The following is a 17,393-nucleotide window of genomic DNA, read 5'->3' as shown; positions in this document are numbered from 1 at the left end:
TTAGTAAATGTTTGCTTCATGTTTATTTGAGTTAATATCCACCTCATTCCAGAATTTTATAGTGGTCATAAATATTGAATAAATTAATTATTTTGAAAGTTATTATTTTGAAAGTGCCTTTCATTGTCATTGTTTTCTGAAGTTTCTGTCTGAATTGGCGGGGGGGCATAGTCTTATTTTTGCACCTGATTTTATTTTAATTAAACAGTCACAAAAATGGAGTTGAAGTTTTAAAAATAAGCTCTCTTTTGGAGTAATGCCAATATTGACTATCTCTAAAAAAGCAGAAAATGTCTTTGTGGCTAATTCTGTATTATATCTTTTTAAAAAATAATACAGTATGGAAAAAATAATACAGTATGGAGAACACTGGGAGATATAAATTGGTAAATAGGAGTGTTAGTTAGTTTTGCTATATAGTTATAAACTTGGCTAAAGTGCATAATTGTGTTGCTTTTGAGGTTTTTGAAAACCCTTGAAAGAGGGATGCCTGGGTGGCTCCATTGGTCAAGTCACTGTCTTCAGGCTCAGGTCATGATCCTAGGGTCCTGGGACCAAGTCCCCAGAGGGCTCCCTGCCCAGCGGGAAGCCTGCTTCTCCCTCTGCCTCTGTTTGTCACTGCCCTGCTTGTGCTTTCTCTCTCTCTGACAAATAAATAAAACTTAAACAAAAAAACCCTAGAAAGAATTTGAAATGTTATTAAAATAAACTTCGAAATAGGTTAAATTGTAGTTTATAATGATGGATTATAAACTGAGATCTTAGTATATGTTCCATATCAAAAGTAAGTTTCCTGGATGCATAATACTTCAGGTATGGTAGAGAAAATATTTTTTGAAGATCTTTGCAAAGTGGCAGTTATTTTAGGATGAAAGGGTACAGTGGAATGGGCATTATCTTTTGATTAATATTTACTGTTTTTGCAGTACCTATTCCTTCTTGTCTCAGTCTCAGTCTTAACCTTACTCTGAAAATCTGTTCCATTCCTGATCATATTGTGCCTTACTGATTTGCCACTACCATAGTTATTTCCAGTTGCCACCTCCGTCTTTCTAGTGGATAAAGTGTATCTGTCAATTAGGTTGCTGGAGCTATTCCATTAGGTTAATGGAAAAAGACTAGACAAAGATTTGGAAGTCCTCAGTATGGAGTTTGAAGTGATGAGCAGCTTTCTCCAAAGCTTACTCCGAGGAAGAAATGATAGTTATGTGGTGATGGAAATGTTGCCACCAGCCATGTGTGGCTGGCTAGTGAGTAGTTGGAATGTGGCTAGTGAGACTGAATAACTAATTTTTAGTTTTGTTTAAGTTTAAATAGCCATATATTTCTGGTGGCTACTGTATTGGACAATATTGAGAGCTATTTAGCTCTCTCAATATGTAAACGAGACAACAAAACCTTTGCTTAGAAAGCTAAATATTTAGGCATTTATCCAGGCTTTGATCTTTTAAAGAGGGATGTTTTAAGGTTTCAGAGATATGACCCTCAATTTTAAAAAGGAAGCTAATTTCTTAAAACGGTAAGTTTCCTTAAAAATGTAATTGGAAAGACCGGGATTGGATAAAAAAATAGAGTGATGCTGGGTGCAAAATATGTTTTGGGAAGTCCAGTAGTTTGGTTTTGTTGTTAGCAGTTCCTTTTGTTTCAGTGTTTCAGATGTGTAAACATTAAATGAAATTCTTATGTTTCTAGTTCTTAACAGCACTGAAATGTGTATAAATTAAAGCTACAAAACTAATACTGTCCAGGTTCCCTAACGTTAATGTGACATATGTATATTTTATAAAATGCTTACAATATGTATTGGTATGCAACAAGTTATTTTTTTAGATTGGCTTTTCAGTGCTACTAATACCTTGGAAAGACTCAGTTCTTTCATCACATTTCTCTATTCACACAGATTTGATACATTGGGAAATAAAGAGCATCATGTTGTCTTGTACGGAATTAGTTGTAGAAGTCTGCCATTATTGATTTCTCATAAATTACTTTGGTTTATGGTAGTAGCCTATTGTGATTTTATAAATACAGTCTTGGGTTCTATATGGCTGTGTCGTAGGTTTGTAACCGGGTGATGTAGAATGTGCTTATTTTAATTATTCTCAACAAAATAATAAGAATTCTTGTAGTGAGCTAATTTATCTTGGGGGCAGTATCTGCAGTTTGAGAAACTAAGTGAACAGGTAGTGATGGTGAGAATCAGACTGGGTATTGGATCTAGAATGGGTGCAGCGTGGAGAATGGATTTGGGAAAAGATGAAACTGGAAGTAGGGATAGTGGGCTGTTGTAGTCTAGAGAAGTGATGGCAACTAACACTATCCCGGGAGGTATGGAAAGGTATGAGATTCAGTCAAGAGAAATTGGGTGTAAGTACTGATGATTGTAGAGAGAACTGTTCGTACCTGCTGCAGTTTTGGCTTGAGTCACTTGGGGTGAAGGTTGTTGATAAAGAATAGGGGAGGAAGAGCAAGTTTGGGGATGGAGTGAAGAAGACCGGTTACAAGTTTTATTTCTTGGAGTTTTGAAGGGATCTGGTGCATGCCCAGGAACTCTGAAGTCACGCTTTGAGAACTCCTGTCATTGTAGATTGTCATAGCTTGTTAGAATCGCTTAACAAAGGTGCAAATAAGAGAAAAGTATTTTGTCACACTGTTAGTAGTGAATAAATGAATAAATTAATTTTGTGGAGAGTAAGAAGGAATTTCCAGAAAGGTAGTAGGAGAATCAAGAAAATTCCGTGTTCTAAAAGCCTAGGAAAGAAAATTTTTGTTAAATGACATGGCGAGATCAAGGAGGATAAAAACTTTGTAGTAACCATTGGTTTCCAAATTAAAGGCATCTGATAACCTTTCATAACCAGTTTTGAGGGGCCTGGTCTTAAGAAGTCTTTCTTAAAATGCTAGAAAGTTTCTGGGAAATGAGAAATTAGAAGCAAATGTAGCCTGCTTATTTAAAAGTTTTAAAATTTAGATTTATTATTATTTGATTAGGTAATTTGTACAGAGGATGAAAGAATAGTAAAAAAGTCTCCCTCTCCAGTCTTTCATGTGCGGTCTTCTTCTCGAGAGGAAACTGTTCTTAATCGGTTGTTTTGTATAGCCTTCCAGAGCTTCTGTGCGTTTAAAAACATGGGCATATATGTTCATTTGTACCCCTCTCCCCATAAAAATGGTTAGACTACTCTTACAGAGCTTGAATGAGAGGTGGAGGAGAGAGGACGATATTTAGAACGCGTGACCAAGGAACATTATTGTTTTTTCCTTCAGTGTGTGAAAGAGGCAAATAGGGAAGACAGGCAGGTGTCCAACCAGAGAACATTCTTCAGGAGGCCCTCCAGGAACCTTTGAACTGAGTGCAGTATTTTCTGTTACGCACTTTTCTGAGGAGAGAGTCTTATCTTTATCAAATTCTCAAAGGAAAATAGAGCTAAGGAAGGTAATAATGACTGTTTTAGAAACAGGAGAGGAAGCAAGGCCTTGGCAAAAGATATGAGGGACCAACTCACTTGTATCTCAAATGAGGCCTTTGTCGAACAGATAAGGGATTTTTTCAGTTATTCCAGCAGTACCTTAGGGGGCTGACTTATTTGTATCGTTGGGACCCCATGGTCAACTAGTACTAACGAGCTCTGTGGTAGGGTCAGTTCTAATTACCAGCACCTGGTAGAGCACACTGTGTGGTAAGAACTGCCTCTTGGATTCTTCCCTAGAATCTTTCCATCCACACTGGAAACAGTGACCTCATTCCTTCTACCAACAGTCCTCACCTTTAGAGAAAGTCACTAAAATCTTTTCCAAAGTTGCTGGTTTCCTCTTCATCAGTGTATTAAGCATTCGTTGAATGGAGTATCTTCTGGTATCTCTCTAGTGGATATAGTTGGGGGCGAAAAGAGGGAGTGAGCAGATCACAGGTGATAAATTAGCGTTTGTAGGCCTTGAAGTCCTTATAAGGGATTATTAGTATCTCCCTTAAGTATGGGCCACTGTTCAGTTTCTGTTAATTTGAAATGTAATGGACGACAAAGAAGTGAGCAGCAAATAGCTATTATATAGTAGTCTGCTGATAAATGATGATAGCCTGGACATGTGGTGGTGGAAAGAAGTAGTCTCTAGATCTGTTTTGATATAGAATTTTCAGGATTTGCTAATGATTGGGTGGGGAAGAAGACAAAAGAAAATACTCAAGTGTGAGACTTGACCCAGTGATTGGGTTACCATTCACTGAGGTCACCTTAGGAGAATTTATATGGATGGATAAAACACATTTTAAACATGCATAGTTTGAGTTGCTTACTAAACATCCAAATGGAAGTGTCATGTATGCAGTTGGTACGCTGATTGAGAGGTCTCAGCTGGAAGGTCATCGGCACAGAGGTAGTGTTATTCTAAGTGATGGGACTAAAGGAGATTACCCAAACCGACCTCTGAGAAAATCCAATAATTAGAACTTGGTTAGAGTAGAAGGAATCAGCAAAGTGGGTTGAGAAAGAATGTCCAGTAAGATAGAGACATGGGAGGGACGCCTGGGTGGCTCAGTTGGTTAAGCAGCTGCCTTCGGCTCGGGTCATGATCCCAGCGTCCTGGGATCGAGTCCCACATCGGGCTCCTTGCTCAGCAGGGAGCCTGCTTCTCCCTCTGCCTCTGCCTGCCATTCTGTCTGCCTGTGCTCGCTCTCTCCCCTTCTCTCTCTCTCTGATAAATAAATAAAATCTTAAAAAAAAAAAAAAAAAGATAGAGACATGGGAGAGGAGAAAGCTTCAGAAAGAAGAGTGGTCAGTTACACTGATGCCATTGAAGGGTTGAGTGGAGGAAGACCGAGAAACTCCCATTGAATTTGGCAGCATGAAGCTAATTAATAACCTTGGTTTTCAGTGGCAACAGAAGTCAGATTTTAGAGGGTTGAAAATGAGTAAGAGGGAAAATGAGCTTGGGCAAATCTTTCAGTAAATTTTGTTTGGCTAGAGAAGAGATTCACCAGGTGGTAGATAAAGAGATGCTCATTTGGTTAAACTCCCAACTTAAAGGACTTTGAAAAGTTTGAGAAGAAGTGGAGAAACTGCAGAGGTCAAGAAAGTCAGGCACATTTGCAATATGATGATGATGGACCATAGAACCTGTGCTGGGTAGGGTGGAATGTGAAAGTGGTTAAGGTCGAGTGAGAAAATAGGGCAGTCAATGGACAGGAGATACTGCTGGACAGGAGATACTTTGTGAAAGAAACGCAGAGGGCGGTTCTGAGAACGTGAGCTGCAATGATAGGAAGGAGGAATTGGAGAGTTGGATGCTCGATTGAGATACTGGAGATGGTGTAGTTACTAGTACTGACAAGGCTGTGGCTATAATTTAGTTGAGTGAGCGTGGGCAGAGGAAGAGATCGAAGGACCCAGGATGTTGGCTGAATTATCCACATGAATAATGAGGTCTCCCTGAAGGAGGATAAGAGTTGGGATGGAGAGAAACTGAAATGGAAACTATGTAAGTCTAGCGACCTAAGAAGAAAGGGAGGAGAGCGAAACGTCGTATAGCCAGATAGGAGCTTCCAAGAACTGGTATTTTTAAAGGATCAAAAATGGAGAAATTATTTGAGAAAAATAGGAGAGAGTTATGATAAAACCTATACCACCTCTTGACCCTTGGACATGCAGTTGAGAGTGAGAAGGAAAAAGGTAGAAAGGAGTTGGGGGAGGGAGAGAAAGAAGTTTCATTTGAGAGAACCTGAGGGGCAAGTATCTTCAAGGGATGGCCAAGTCAGTAAGTGCAGGAGCTGGAGAGAATGTTTAGAGAAAATACTGAGGACATAGGAAAGCCTAGTCGGTCATTCAGGAGTGTACAGTGTAAGATTGGGAGAGGGATGCATCAAAAAAGTTTAAAAGCCACTGAACAATGGGATAGATGAGTGGATGTACAGAATATTATGGGGATGAGTGATGGGTGATAATGTATAATCAGAGGGAATTGACTATTTGGTTACTCCTGAGATAGGAATGTGATGTGCAGTGGTATTAATTTTGGTAAATGTTAGAACAGAGTATACAGTTGAAATCTGGTCCTGACTGTGGGCTGTCTGTGTGACTCAGACAAAGACACTGGCCAGATACCTATAAGTATATGTGTTAAATAGTAATAGATGGAGGAAGTCTTGGGACTGCTTCTCTTATATTGGTAATCTCAAGGCAGATAATACAGATGACTATTCTTTCCATAATAAAATTGAGATGGATATTGTAGACTGCATTAAATTATATTTTCCACCTATTTAGCACCCGTAAGTTTAAAGCAGAAAATGAGACTTGAAGAGTAAGGTCTGCATAACCGAAGTTTTATGTATAATAGACATTTTATGCAATCATTTATCCCACAGAAAATTTTTTTAGCACATTCCATGCTTAGGCATTATTGCAGACTCTGAAGATAGAGCAAGGGAAGTCCCTGTCATTATAGACCTAGAGGTCAGGAAGAGAATTAAACCCTACAGAAAATAATTTGTGTGACTATTTCCACAATTCTCCCAAGGATGTGTACACAGCTAGAGCCAGGCCGGATGTAAAGGAGACCGTTTCACAGAGTAGCTGCCTTAGTTTGGATAGAGCTGCTCTGTAAGTATTGGATTGAAACTCATTCCCATCTTTTGCACAAGTCCTTTAATGACCTGCTATTTGCTAAAGCTGCAAGAAGTTATTTTTCAAGTAGAACTCTTCAAAACTTGTTTTCAGTGATGAATTTCAGTTAACTACAAGTCCTTTTTTTTTTTTTAACAAGTCCTTTTTAATGAGCTCAAAGTGTAGTCCACCTAATATTTATATATATTTTTAATATTCCCATTGATCTTAAAAAATCTTGTCCCACACTTGGGATTTTACACTAAGTGGATTTTTCAGTACAAAATCATAGATTCCAGATATTCTTTACTTTTTTGCAAAAGCTTATGGAATTTCCACAACTTTGTGAATGTACTAAAAAACCACTGAATTGTAAACTTTAAAATGGTGAATTTTATGGTATGTGAATTGTATCTCAATTTTTTAAAAATTTGAAAGATAGTAAAGTACACTGTTCTTGACTTTGTGAAAAGGCATTAACTATAGGCTACTGTACATATTCTGGAATAAATCTGAAGTTATTTTTTGATGATAATACTGGTTTGGTCTAAAGATATCACTCAGGCTCCCCTCTTGTAAAGCAGGAGATGGCTTTCCTCCTGGAGAAGCTTAATAGGTTTAAGTTCCTAAATTTCTTTTTCTCTCTCTCTTTTTTTTTTAAAATCAGATAGATATTGCAAGTAGGCAGAGAGGTCCGCAGAGAGAGAGTGGGGGAAGGAGGCTCCCTGCTGAGCAGAGCCCAGTGGTGCGGGGGCTCGATCCCAGGATGCTGGGATCATGACCTGAGCCAAAGGCAGAGGTTTTAACCCAATGAGCCACCCAGGTGCCCCTCTTTTTTTTTTTTTTTTTTTAAAGACTCTACTTACTTATTTGACAGAGATCACAAATAGGCAGAGAGGCAGGCAAAGAGAGAAAGGGGAAGCAGGCTCCCTGCCAAGCAGAGAGCCTGATGTGGGCTCTATCCCAGGACCCTGGAATCATGACCTGAGCTGAAGGTAGAGGCTTTAACCCACTGAGCCACCGAGGCACCCCAAGTTCCTAAATTTCATTAGCATGGTCAAAAGCATGTTAATGCTGATAATAGAAATAGCAACTATTTTTTTTGTTAGAGATTTTATTTATTTGACAGACAGATCACAAGTAGGCAGAGAGGCAGGCAGAGAGAGAGAGGGAAGCTGGCTCACCGTTGAGCAGAGCCCCATGTGGGGCTCCATCACAGGATCCTGGGATCATGACCTGAGCTGAAGGCAGAGGCTTAACCCACTGAGCCACCCAGGCACTCCAGAAATAGCAATATTTAATCAGAATTTACAAGCCAAAATGACTATAAAATACATGCCTATTTTGTTAATTATTGTCTTTCCCTAACCCTCAGAATGTTAGCTCTGAAGCAGGGACTTTTTGTTTTGATGATGATATACCCAGCATGTGGCTGGCACACAGTAGGCAAATTTGTTCAGGATATTTGTTCAGTGATTGAGCGAAAGCTGCATTGCCACAGCATCATATATGCATTACCTTGTTTGATCCTTGTAAGGATCTTATGAGTGGTTATTTACAGATGAGAAAAGTGACCTTAGAAAAAATAGTCTTTGCTTTTCAAATTGGGGTATGAATATCTCTTGGGGGGTATGTACTATATGGAAAGCCATAGAATTAGAATGGTACTTGAATGATACTTGGACGTATCAGTTTTACTTGATCATTTTGGGTAGGTAGAACAGCGTTTTTACATTAAAACAAATATGACTCGGGGCGCCTGGGTGGCTCTGTTGAAGCTTCTGCCTTCAGCTCAGGTCATGATTCTGGATCCTGGGATAGAGCCTTGAGCCCTGCTTCTGGCTCCCTGATGAGTGGGGAGTCTGCTTTCCCCTTTGCCCCTCCCCCTGCTCACGCTTGTTTGCTCTCTCAAGTAAATAAATAAAATCTTTTAAAAAAACTTAAGGGGCACCTGGATCGCTCAGTTGTTAAGTGTCTGCCTTCAGCTCAGGTTGTGATCCCAAGGTCCTAGGATCGAGTCCTGCATGAGGCCTGCATGAGCCCCACATCGGGCCCCTTGCCTGGCGGGAAGCCTGCTGCTCCCTCTTGCACTCCTGCTTGTGTTCCCTCTCTTGCTGTCTCTCTCTGTCAAATGAATAAATAAAATCTTTAAAAAAAAAATACAAAAAAACTTAAACATGGCTAATTTTTAGAATAAAGTACAAAATATGCAGGATTTAAGATAAAAATGAGTTCTTTTGGCTCTAGTCATAGAATATGTACAGTTTCAAACTGTCATTCAGCTTTAATTCAAAGCCAGGCTGGGAAAAGTGATTATTTAGAATAAAAAATTAAATTCCTGCTGTTGGGATTATGCTGTGTGACAGCTTACATGGTATACACAACAGGGATGATTTTTTTTTTTTAATTTTATTTATTTGACGGAGGTCACGAGTAGGCAGAGAGGCAGGCAGAGAGAGAGGGGGAAACAGGCTCTCCGCCAAGCAGAGAGCCCAACGTGGGGCTCGATCCCACGACCCAAGATCATGACCTGAGCCGAAGGTAGAGGCATAACCCACTAGCCACCCAGGTGCCCCACAACAGGGATGATTTTAAAAGTATTTCTGTATCCTTAACTTCTGTGTGTACTCTTTCCTGTTGAACTAAGCATGCACCTGAGATGGAGGTACAGGCTCTTTTTTCTCCTGTTCCCCTTTCGTAGTCTACCTTCTCTCGTTTTATAGGAGAGCACACTTTTTACTTGTCCGCAGTATTACCGTGGTGCAGAATGTGTGATCTCTAGTAAAGGAGTAATTTGAGATACTGGTGTTGATGCCAAGAAAATGAATTACTTGGTAACATTTAAGTCTTTCTTCCAGTATAATTCTTTGTCTAAAATTTATAGAGAACTTAATGTAGACTTCAATTATTAAAAATTTTTGATGATTCACAATGCAATATTTTGACATACAACTTAAAAGAAGTTCAGAGATTGACAATAAAACTCATTCTTATTTACTCATTTATATGAACAGGTTTTCTTGGTGTTCATCTTTAAAAAATGAAAAGTAGGAACAGAATTGGTTCTAAATCTTGGCCCATTCTAGCAGCTAGTAATACTCATCCAAGCCCATGAAGTTAGTTCTAAATTTTAAAAAATCTCTACTTTAATACATCTAATTTTTATTTCACTTACTAATGTGTGATTTACTGTTTGGGGGCAGTTATTTGCTACTAAGGTAGTAAACCAGAAATTTATTAACTTTTTTTTTTAAATCACAAAGTACTTTATGATCACAAGAAGTTTAAAAAATAATCTCATGATGTATAAATGATCAGTGAAAAGTTTTCAAGTTGAAAATAGGAAATAACTTGGGGAATGGAATTATTCAAAGAAAAAAAGGAGTGAAATAAAATGTTTAACCATTAAAGAGTTTGTTCATGTGTAAGTGGTTGGTAGGTATATTTAGATTGTGTTAGATATGTCTTAAAGTGATATGTTTATTATCAAAATGTCAACATTTAAAATACTGTAGTTCATTCTTTGCAATTACTTACATTAAAGTTTGAAATAGTCTTGATGTCCACTTTGAAATGTAGGTGAGGTATTTTCAAATATTTTTTAGCTGGTAGGAATGTAGAAATGTTTGAGAAATCACTGGTTGATGACACATGCTCTTCGTCCACCTCTTTAATTACCCTCTTTTCTAGCCTAAGTCAAGCTAGGTCAGCTGAAAGGCTACATGATAATTAGACCACACTGGTATTTAGTCCCTTTAAGAACCACCATCTCCAAGTTTCCTTTAAATTTTATGTTCTTGGCATTTAACGGAGGTCACTGAAAAAGAAAAAGCATTTGAAGTTTGCTTAATATTTGTTGTGATATTAGTGCCTTTACTTTTTTTCTAGACTTAATACCAGAACAGCTGTTTTCCTTATTAATTGGTATGTTTCCTCCTCTCTAACCTGGTATCTATATGATTTAATGTTTCTCTTTTCACCCAGACTTCTAAAAATTTTAGATCCACTTTTGATGCTCAGTGCTAGTATTGATCACTATTAGTCTTTTCAAAAGGAAATTTGTTTTCCCCTGTCACTGATTCTGTATTTTTAAAAATTAATTTTTATTGAATATTTGTTACTTTCTGAGTGTACAAAGATCCACCTCAGATATTTATTGGAAAAAGATAAAGTAAATTTTTTTTTTTTAAGATTTTATTTATTTAAGGCGCCTGGGTGGCTCAGTGGGTTAAAGCCTCTGCCTTTGGCTTGGGTCATGATCTCAGGGTCCTGGGGTGGAGCCCCGCATCGGGCTCTCTGTTTGGCGGAGAGCCTGCTTCCTCCTCTCTCCCTGCCTGCCTCTCTGCCTACTTGTGATCTGTCTCTGCCAAAGAAATAAAATCTTTTAAAAAAAAAAAAGAGAGATTTTATTTATTTATTTGACAGAGAGAAAGCTCACAATTGGATAGAGAGACAGGCAGAGAGAGAGAGAGGAGGAAGCATGCTCACTGCAGAGCAGAGAACCCGATGCGGGGCTCGATCCTAGGACCCTGGGATCATGACCTGAGCCGAAGGCAGAGGCTTTAACCCACTGAGCCACCGAGGTGCCCATAAAGTAAACTTTTGAAAAGAATTTATAGATTTATTTTTGTATTCCTCCCAGCACCTAAGGGGATAGAATAGAGTCTCAAAAATTGAGTTATTTGAGTGCTTCCAGTCTAATATACACATTATTATAAAAATACATTAAATTTTGATTTGAGGGCTAGCTTATATACCGAGATTTAGCAAGGTGGGAAACTTTTCTTTCTAATATTAGAATGTGCATGTTTGCTAATTTTTTAAAAAAGATTTTATTTATTTGACAGAGAAATCACAACTAGGCAGAGAGACAGACAGACAGAGAAGGGAAGCCGGCACCCCAGTGAGCAGAGAGCCCAATGTGGGACTCAATCCCAGGACCCTGAGACCGTGACCTGAGCCAAAGGCAGAGATTTAACCCACTGAGGCACCCAGGTGCCCCATGTGTGTTTACTATTTTAATTTTGTGATACAAGAAACTTATGCTTTACTTTTTCTTATACTGAAAAGAAAGATTACAACTATTAAAAAAGTGTTTGCTTTATAACTCCTATGTTTATGATGGATTAGTCATATTTAGAAGGATTCAAACGGGGGTACCTAGGTAGCTCAGTGGGTTGGGCCTCTGCCTTCGGCTCAGATCCTGATCTCAGGGTCCTGGGATGGAGCCCCGCATGGGGCTCTCTGCTCATCAGGGAGCCTGTTTACCCCTCTCTGCCTGCCTCTGTGCCTACTTGTAATCTCTGTCAAATAAATAAATAAAATCTTTGAAAAAAAAAAGAAAGGATTCAGACATACAGCTGGATATGAACATGACTCTTTGGCATTCCTCAGGTGAGAGTCCTGATAAAATTTAGTGTTTTTGTGACAGTCTGTGGGAAAACCAGTTAGTCCAGTTTTTCAGATCACATGCCACTGTTTTGGAATACGAAATTAATTAGTACAAAAATTCTGTCTTCAGAGCTTTCAAGCCAGTTAAAGGGAGAAAACATAATAAAAATCAAAGTAAGATCAAGAGAAAAATAACACAGTAGCTTCTTGAATAATTTCTTACTCCATCCCACTGAGGAATGCACTCTTTATCAGACAGTGGAGTTGTGTATTTTGAATACTTTTAGCCAGATTTTTCTTCTAATTTTTACTTAATGCATCAAAAACATAAGTTAATGAAAAAAAAATAACAATCTTACCATTGTAGCACCAATAATTTTCTATGTTTCATGCTTCCTTACAGTCTTTGAATTCAGGATTCATTTAGAATAGACTCCTGTCTCTAGTCATTTTTGTAACAATGAGAATCTTAAGAGGCTCCACTGTTTCCTCATACAAAAAGTTGCAATATACTTTTGTGTCTGCTGATGCCATCTTAATTCTAATATCAGCAGAGTATATTGTTCTTTTAATAAAGAATGGAAACATTAAAAACCAAACAAGGTATTACTTAGTGATACATACTAATTTTAACTAGTGACAGGAAAAGTTCTCTATAAGTTTAAGGTTGAATATTAGCTATTTTAGAGTTTGGGTAGCTTCACTTAGGGCCTCAGAATGCTCTACATGTCATAAACGAGGGGTATCCAAACCTGTGCATCACAGAATTACCGGGAGAGTTTCCTTTCTTTGTTTCTTTCTTTCCTTTTTTTTTTTTTTTTTTTTTTTAAATAATCGTTTATTCATTTGAGAGAGAGAGAGTGTGTGACTGTGTGTGTGTGTGCAGGTGAATGGGGAGGGGGGCCAAGGGAGAGAGAAACAGAGCAGCAGACTCCCTGCTGAGCGCAGAGCCCCATGGGAGGCTCAGTTCCAGGACCCTGAGATTATGACCTGAGCCAAAATCAAGAGTTGAATGCTTAGCCGACTGAGCCAGGTAGGTGCCCCATCCAGAAGAGCTTTAAAAAATACACATTCCTGGGCTTCACACTTTTAAAGATAGCATTCTAAGTGGTTATTTTGCAGCCTGTCAGTCAAATTGGCTTACTTCTAAATAATTTTTTGAAAATCTATAAAAATAGGAAGCTAAATGCCTAAGAGACATTGTTAGTCTTATTTAAGATGAATGTATCTTGGGACCCCTGGCCAACTCAGTTGGAAGAGCAGGCAATTCTTTATCTTGGGGTTGTGGGTTTAAGCCACATGTTGGGTGTAGAGATTACTAAAAAAAAATAGTTAAAAAAAAAAAAAAGAATATACCTCACAAAGGTAAGCACATACATTGGCAGAGGAAGGACAAGCATGCCCAGTACATACAGAGAAGAGGGGGTGGGGGGGGGAGGGGGTGTGGAGAGGATGTTAATGGAGATGTATTTAGTAGTGGGTCCAAGTAATACCATAATTGTGCTAATTGTCAGTTTAATATATTCTGATGCTTACCTTTCTAGACATTGGTAACATTTTTTTTTTTAGAATGTTCTAGATAGGTCTTTGAGTTCTTCAGATTAATTTCCCCAAAAGGAGGTTAATCCCAAGCAATATATATATATTTTTTAAGATTTTATTTATTTGAGAGAGAGAGAGAAAGAATGAGAGAGAGAGAGAGAACATGAGAGGAGAGAGGTCAGCAGGAGAAGCAGATTCCCCGCTGAGCAGGGAGCCCGATGTGGGACTCGATCCCAGGACTCCAGATCATGACCTGAGGTGAAGGAAGTTGCTTAACCAAGTGAGCCATCCAGGCACCCCAAGACATTGGTAACATTATTAAAGCAGAGGTCACAAACTCAACACCTAGGGTTAAGACAGGTAATGCAAACATAAGTTGTTGAGAAATTTTGCTAGAAGAGAGCCCTTGACACCTCTTGTGAGCAGCCATTATTAATTAGTTATGGCCTGCTGTGGCCTAATCAAGTCCAGTATTTCTAGATCTTTGAGTTTTTAAGAGAAGCTAGAATCTGGATTTTATGTGAAATCTCCAGATTTGTAGATGTTTGTTCATTGTATTAAACACTAAAAACTGAACAAAATACATCTATAGGTTAAAAGTTGGTTCTCCTGCCACCAATTTGCAGTCTGTTTCAGAGTAGCATTTTTCCCAGTGGTCCCTGGGTCAGCAGCTGCAGCATCACCTGAGACCTTAATAGAAATGCGAGTTCCTAGGCCCCACCTCTGATCTCTACTGAATCAATCTCTAGTAGGAATGAGGTCCAAGACTCCGTTTTAAGAGACCCTCTGGGTGGTTCTGATGTGTGCTGAAGTTTGAGAACCATTGTTGTGCAGCCTGGAAGTTGATAGCACAATTTTTATCTGAGGATAGTTGAAAAGACAAAACTTCATCGACTATCCTATGGATTTATCAAGTATATTTCTATGTCAAAAATACCAGAGGCATGTTTTTTTCAGATACAGATGACCATATGTGTGTGTGTGTGTGTGTGTGTGTGTATACCCAGAACACACACACACACACACACACACACACACACACATATATATATCCAGAATCAGACTATACAATGATTAAATCACATTTTTTTTTCTCCTTCCTTGCCCTGCTGCCCATCTACCTCCCGTGGTTGTTAGAGCATTCATTGCAAATGAACTTAATAACAGCTCTGCCACATTTTGACTTCACTAGACACATTTTAGATTTTATTTACTAGTTGATTATAATTAGTTAAGTTTGTTGCCAAATTGAGTTCTGTTTGCTAGAATTAGAACTTCCATTTCTAATTATCTTTTTAAATGGGAGTAAATTTAACTTACATGGGTCTATGTAAGCCTGGCCTCCTGATAGCTGACCAGTTAACATTTCAGTGGCCAAGTGTGCCATTATTTTCGTCCATTCTCAAGTGTTGAGAGGATCGCTGTACTAATTACTGTTCTGAAAACCCTCCTTTTTGTGTTACCCATAAATGCATTTGTTCATTTAAAAATCCCAGTATCGTGCTAATCAAATTAATTATGAATTTCATAGTTTTCTTATATTTTAAAGTACACAGAAAGCTTTTAAATGAGAAAACTTCATGTATGTCTTGGATAATGAAGTGCTAAAAATGTGAACTTGAATATTGCTGAGATTGAGAAGTTTGGAATAATCTGATTTAAAGTAATGGATAATGGTATTTGTCTTTCTCTGATTGACTGACTTTGCTTAGCATAATCTCTAGCTCCCTCCATATGATTTCACTCGTGTGGAATTTAAGAAACAAAACAGGGGTACGTGGCTGGCTCAGTCAGAGGAGCATGTGACTCTTGATCTCAGAGTCATGAGTTTGAGCCCCATACTGGGTGTAGAGATTACTTAAGTAAGTAAAAAATACTTAAAAAAAAAGTCAAACCAAGAGACAGACTCTTTTTTTTTTTTTTTTAAGATTTTATTTATTTATTTGACAGACAGAGATCACAAGCAGGCAGAGAGGCAGGCAGAGAGAGGGAGAGGAGGAAGCAGGCTCCCTGCAGAGCAGAGAGCCCGATGCAGGACTCGATCCCAGGACCCTGAGATCATGACCCGAGCCAAAGGCAGCGGCCTAACCCACTGAGCCGCCCAGGCGCCCCAAGAGACAGACTCTTAATTATAGAAAACTATTGGTTACTAGAGAGGAAGTCGGTGTGGCGATGAGGGAAATAGGTTATGGGGATCAAGGAGGGCACTAGTGATGAGCCCTGGCTGATGTATGGAAGTGTGGAATCATGATTTGTACATCTGAAACTAATATTACACCATATATTAACTAACTGGAATTTAAGTAAAAACTTGAAAGTAATGGATAACAAATTAATTCATTAAATTATATTTATATGTAATATTTACTAATGAAAACATGCTTATATCTACAGGGTAAACCAGACTTGAATACAACGTTGCCAATTAGACAAACCGCATCAATTTTCAAACAACCAGTAACCAAAGTCACAAATCATCCTAGTAATAAAGTGAAATCAGACCCACAACGAATGAATGAGCAGCCACGGCAGGTAAGGATCTAATTGACTCTCCAGTCTTATTTGTCAGAAAATTCTGGTATTTTTACCAGACATAGTTCAAGTAAACTGGTTAAAATGGAAAATATTTGGAAAGAAAACTGTTTTATGTCCTAGGCTATTGCATGAATGCTGGAGAATAATACCATATTTAGGTAAAATGTTTTAGGAAAAAAATTAATTAAAAATGAATCTAAATTAATATTATGGACTACATTTTTATGCTTTTGTGTGGTAATGTACATCAGATTTGCTTCCGCTAATCTTAGTTTTTTCCTAAAGATTATCTTTGCAGGGGATAATATTTCCCAAGGGGATGAACCATGCAGTTTGTGTTGCTTAGCTTAAAAATATTTTCTATTTATAGAGACTACTTTTTGTTCTGATTTCTTATTATATGAAAGCTGTCCCTCCCCTTTTGAAAAACAGAATTAAATAAGCTTTGTCAATATGGTATATTGTCCTGTGACTTCCATTTTTGCAGAAATTGAGTTTATATTTCTCTCTCTTTATTGCTTCAAGCTGTATTGTACCAGTATCTGTTCTTAGGAAAAAAGTAGTATCTGAGAGGCCTCCCTGCTGCTTAATAATATCACATAGACAGGGGAGGAAGACTTGACAAAATACTTAGCTTTCCAAATAACCTTGCTTATTCACTCCCTAATTATGGTCAAAAAGCTTAGGTACTTCGGGAATTTTTAGGGGCAATTGGGGTGAGGGAGTGGAGGGAGAAACATCTGTGCATATTTTTTCTCTCCTTTCTCTGCCTCCTCCCACTTACAGATTAGAAATGCTGAGTTACCTACAATGATTATCTTTTGCTCTCATATTCCCCGTTTAGATGCCTCACTCCACCTTTTCATTTGAGTTTTGTTTTTCACTAGTCCCTCAAGTGTCTCACTTCCAGACTTCATGAAGGATTGGGCCAAAACTTTCAGACAGTTGCTCTAGAAGAAACTACATAAAGAAATTCAGTTCCCACATCCTCTGTAGTGTTTTTTCCTCTTCAGGTGAGCCAGGAAAACAGAAGATATTTGGAGCCACATTGGATCAGCATCTTGCTATAGATGTCTCAAGATTTGAAGTTCTAAACTTGCTTTACTGTTGGTCCCCAAGAGATTCAACAGGGGCCATGTAAGTGTATCACATCCAATATAAAAGATGCGTACCTGCATGTGCCTTTAGGCTCTTGTCACCACTTAGGTTTTCTTTGGGCCATTCGGCATTCTGTACCAGGCTTTTCCCTTCTGTTTTACTATTGCACCCAGTGATAGTCACCACACCACTGGTAGTTTTCGTATATTCGTGACAACAGGGAAGGAA

The 17,393-nt window shown here is 38.4% G+C and overlaps 1 protein-coding gene across 1 annotated transcript in view; it reads left to right on the top strand.

Moving 5' to 3' along the window:
* The window catches only part of MBD2 (methyl-CpG binding domain protein 2), a 67,320-nt gene that overhangs the window by 16,242 nt on the left and 33,685 nt on the right, over window positions 1-17,393 (top strand). The window contains exon 3 of the mRNA XM_059409694.1: window positions 15,927-16,064. Within this exon, the coding sequence (XP_059265677.1) occupies window positions 15,927-16,064 (138 nt within the window). The remainder of the gene's footprint in view (window positions 1-15,926; window positions 16,065-17,393) is intronic.

This window comes from Mustela nigripes, chromosome 8, assembly GCF_022355385.1.
Source record: "Mustela nigripes isolate SB6536 chromosome 8, MUSNIG.SB6536, whole genome shotgun sequence".
NCBI classification, from domain to species: domain Eukaryota; kingdom Metazoa; phylum Chordata; class Mammalia; order Carnivora; family Mustelidae; genus Mustela; species Mustela nigripes.
Note: the sequence above shows the minus strand (reverse complement) of the source record. Positions and strands in the feature narration are given on the sequence as shown.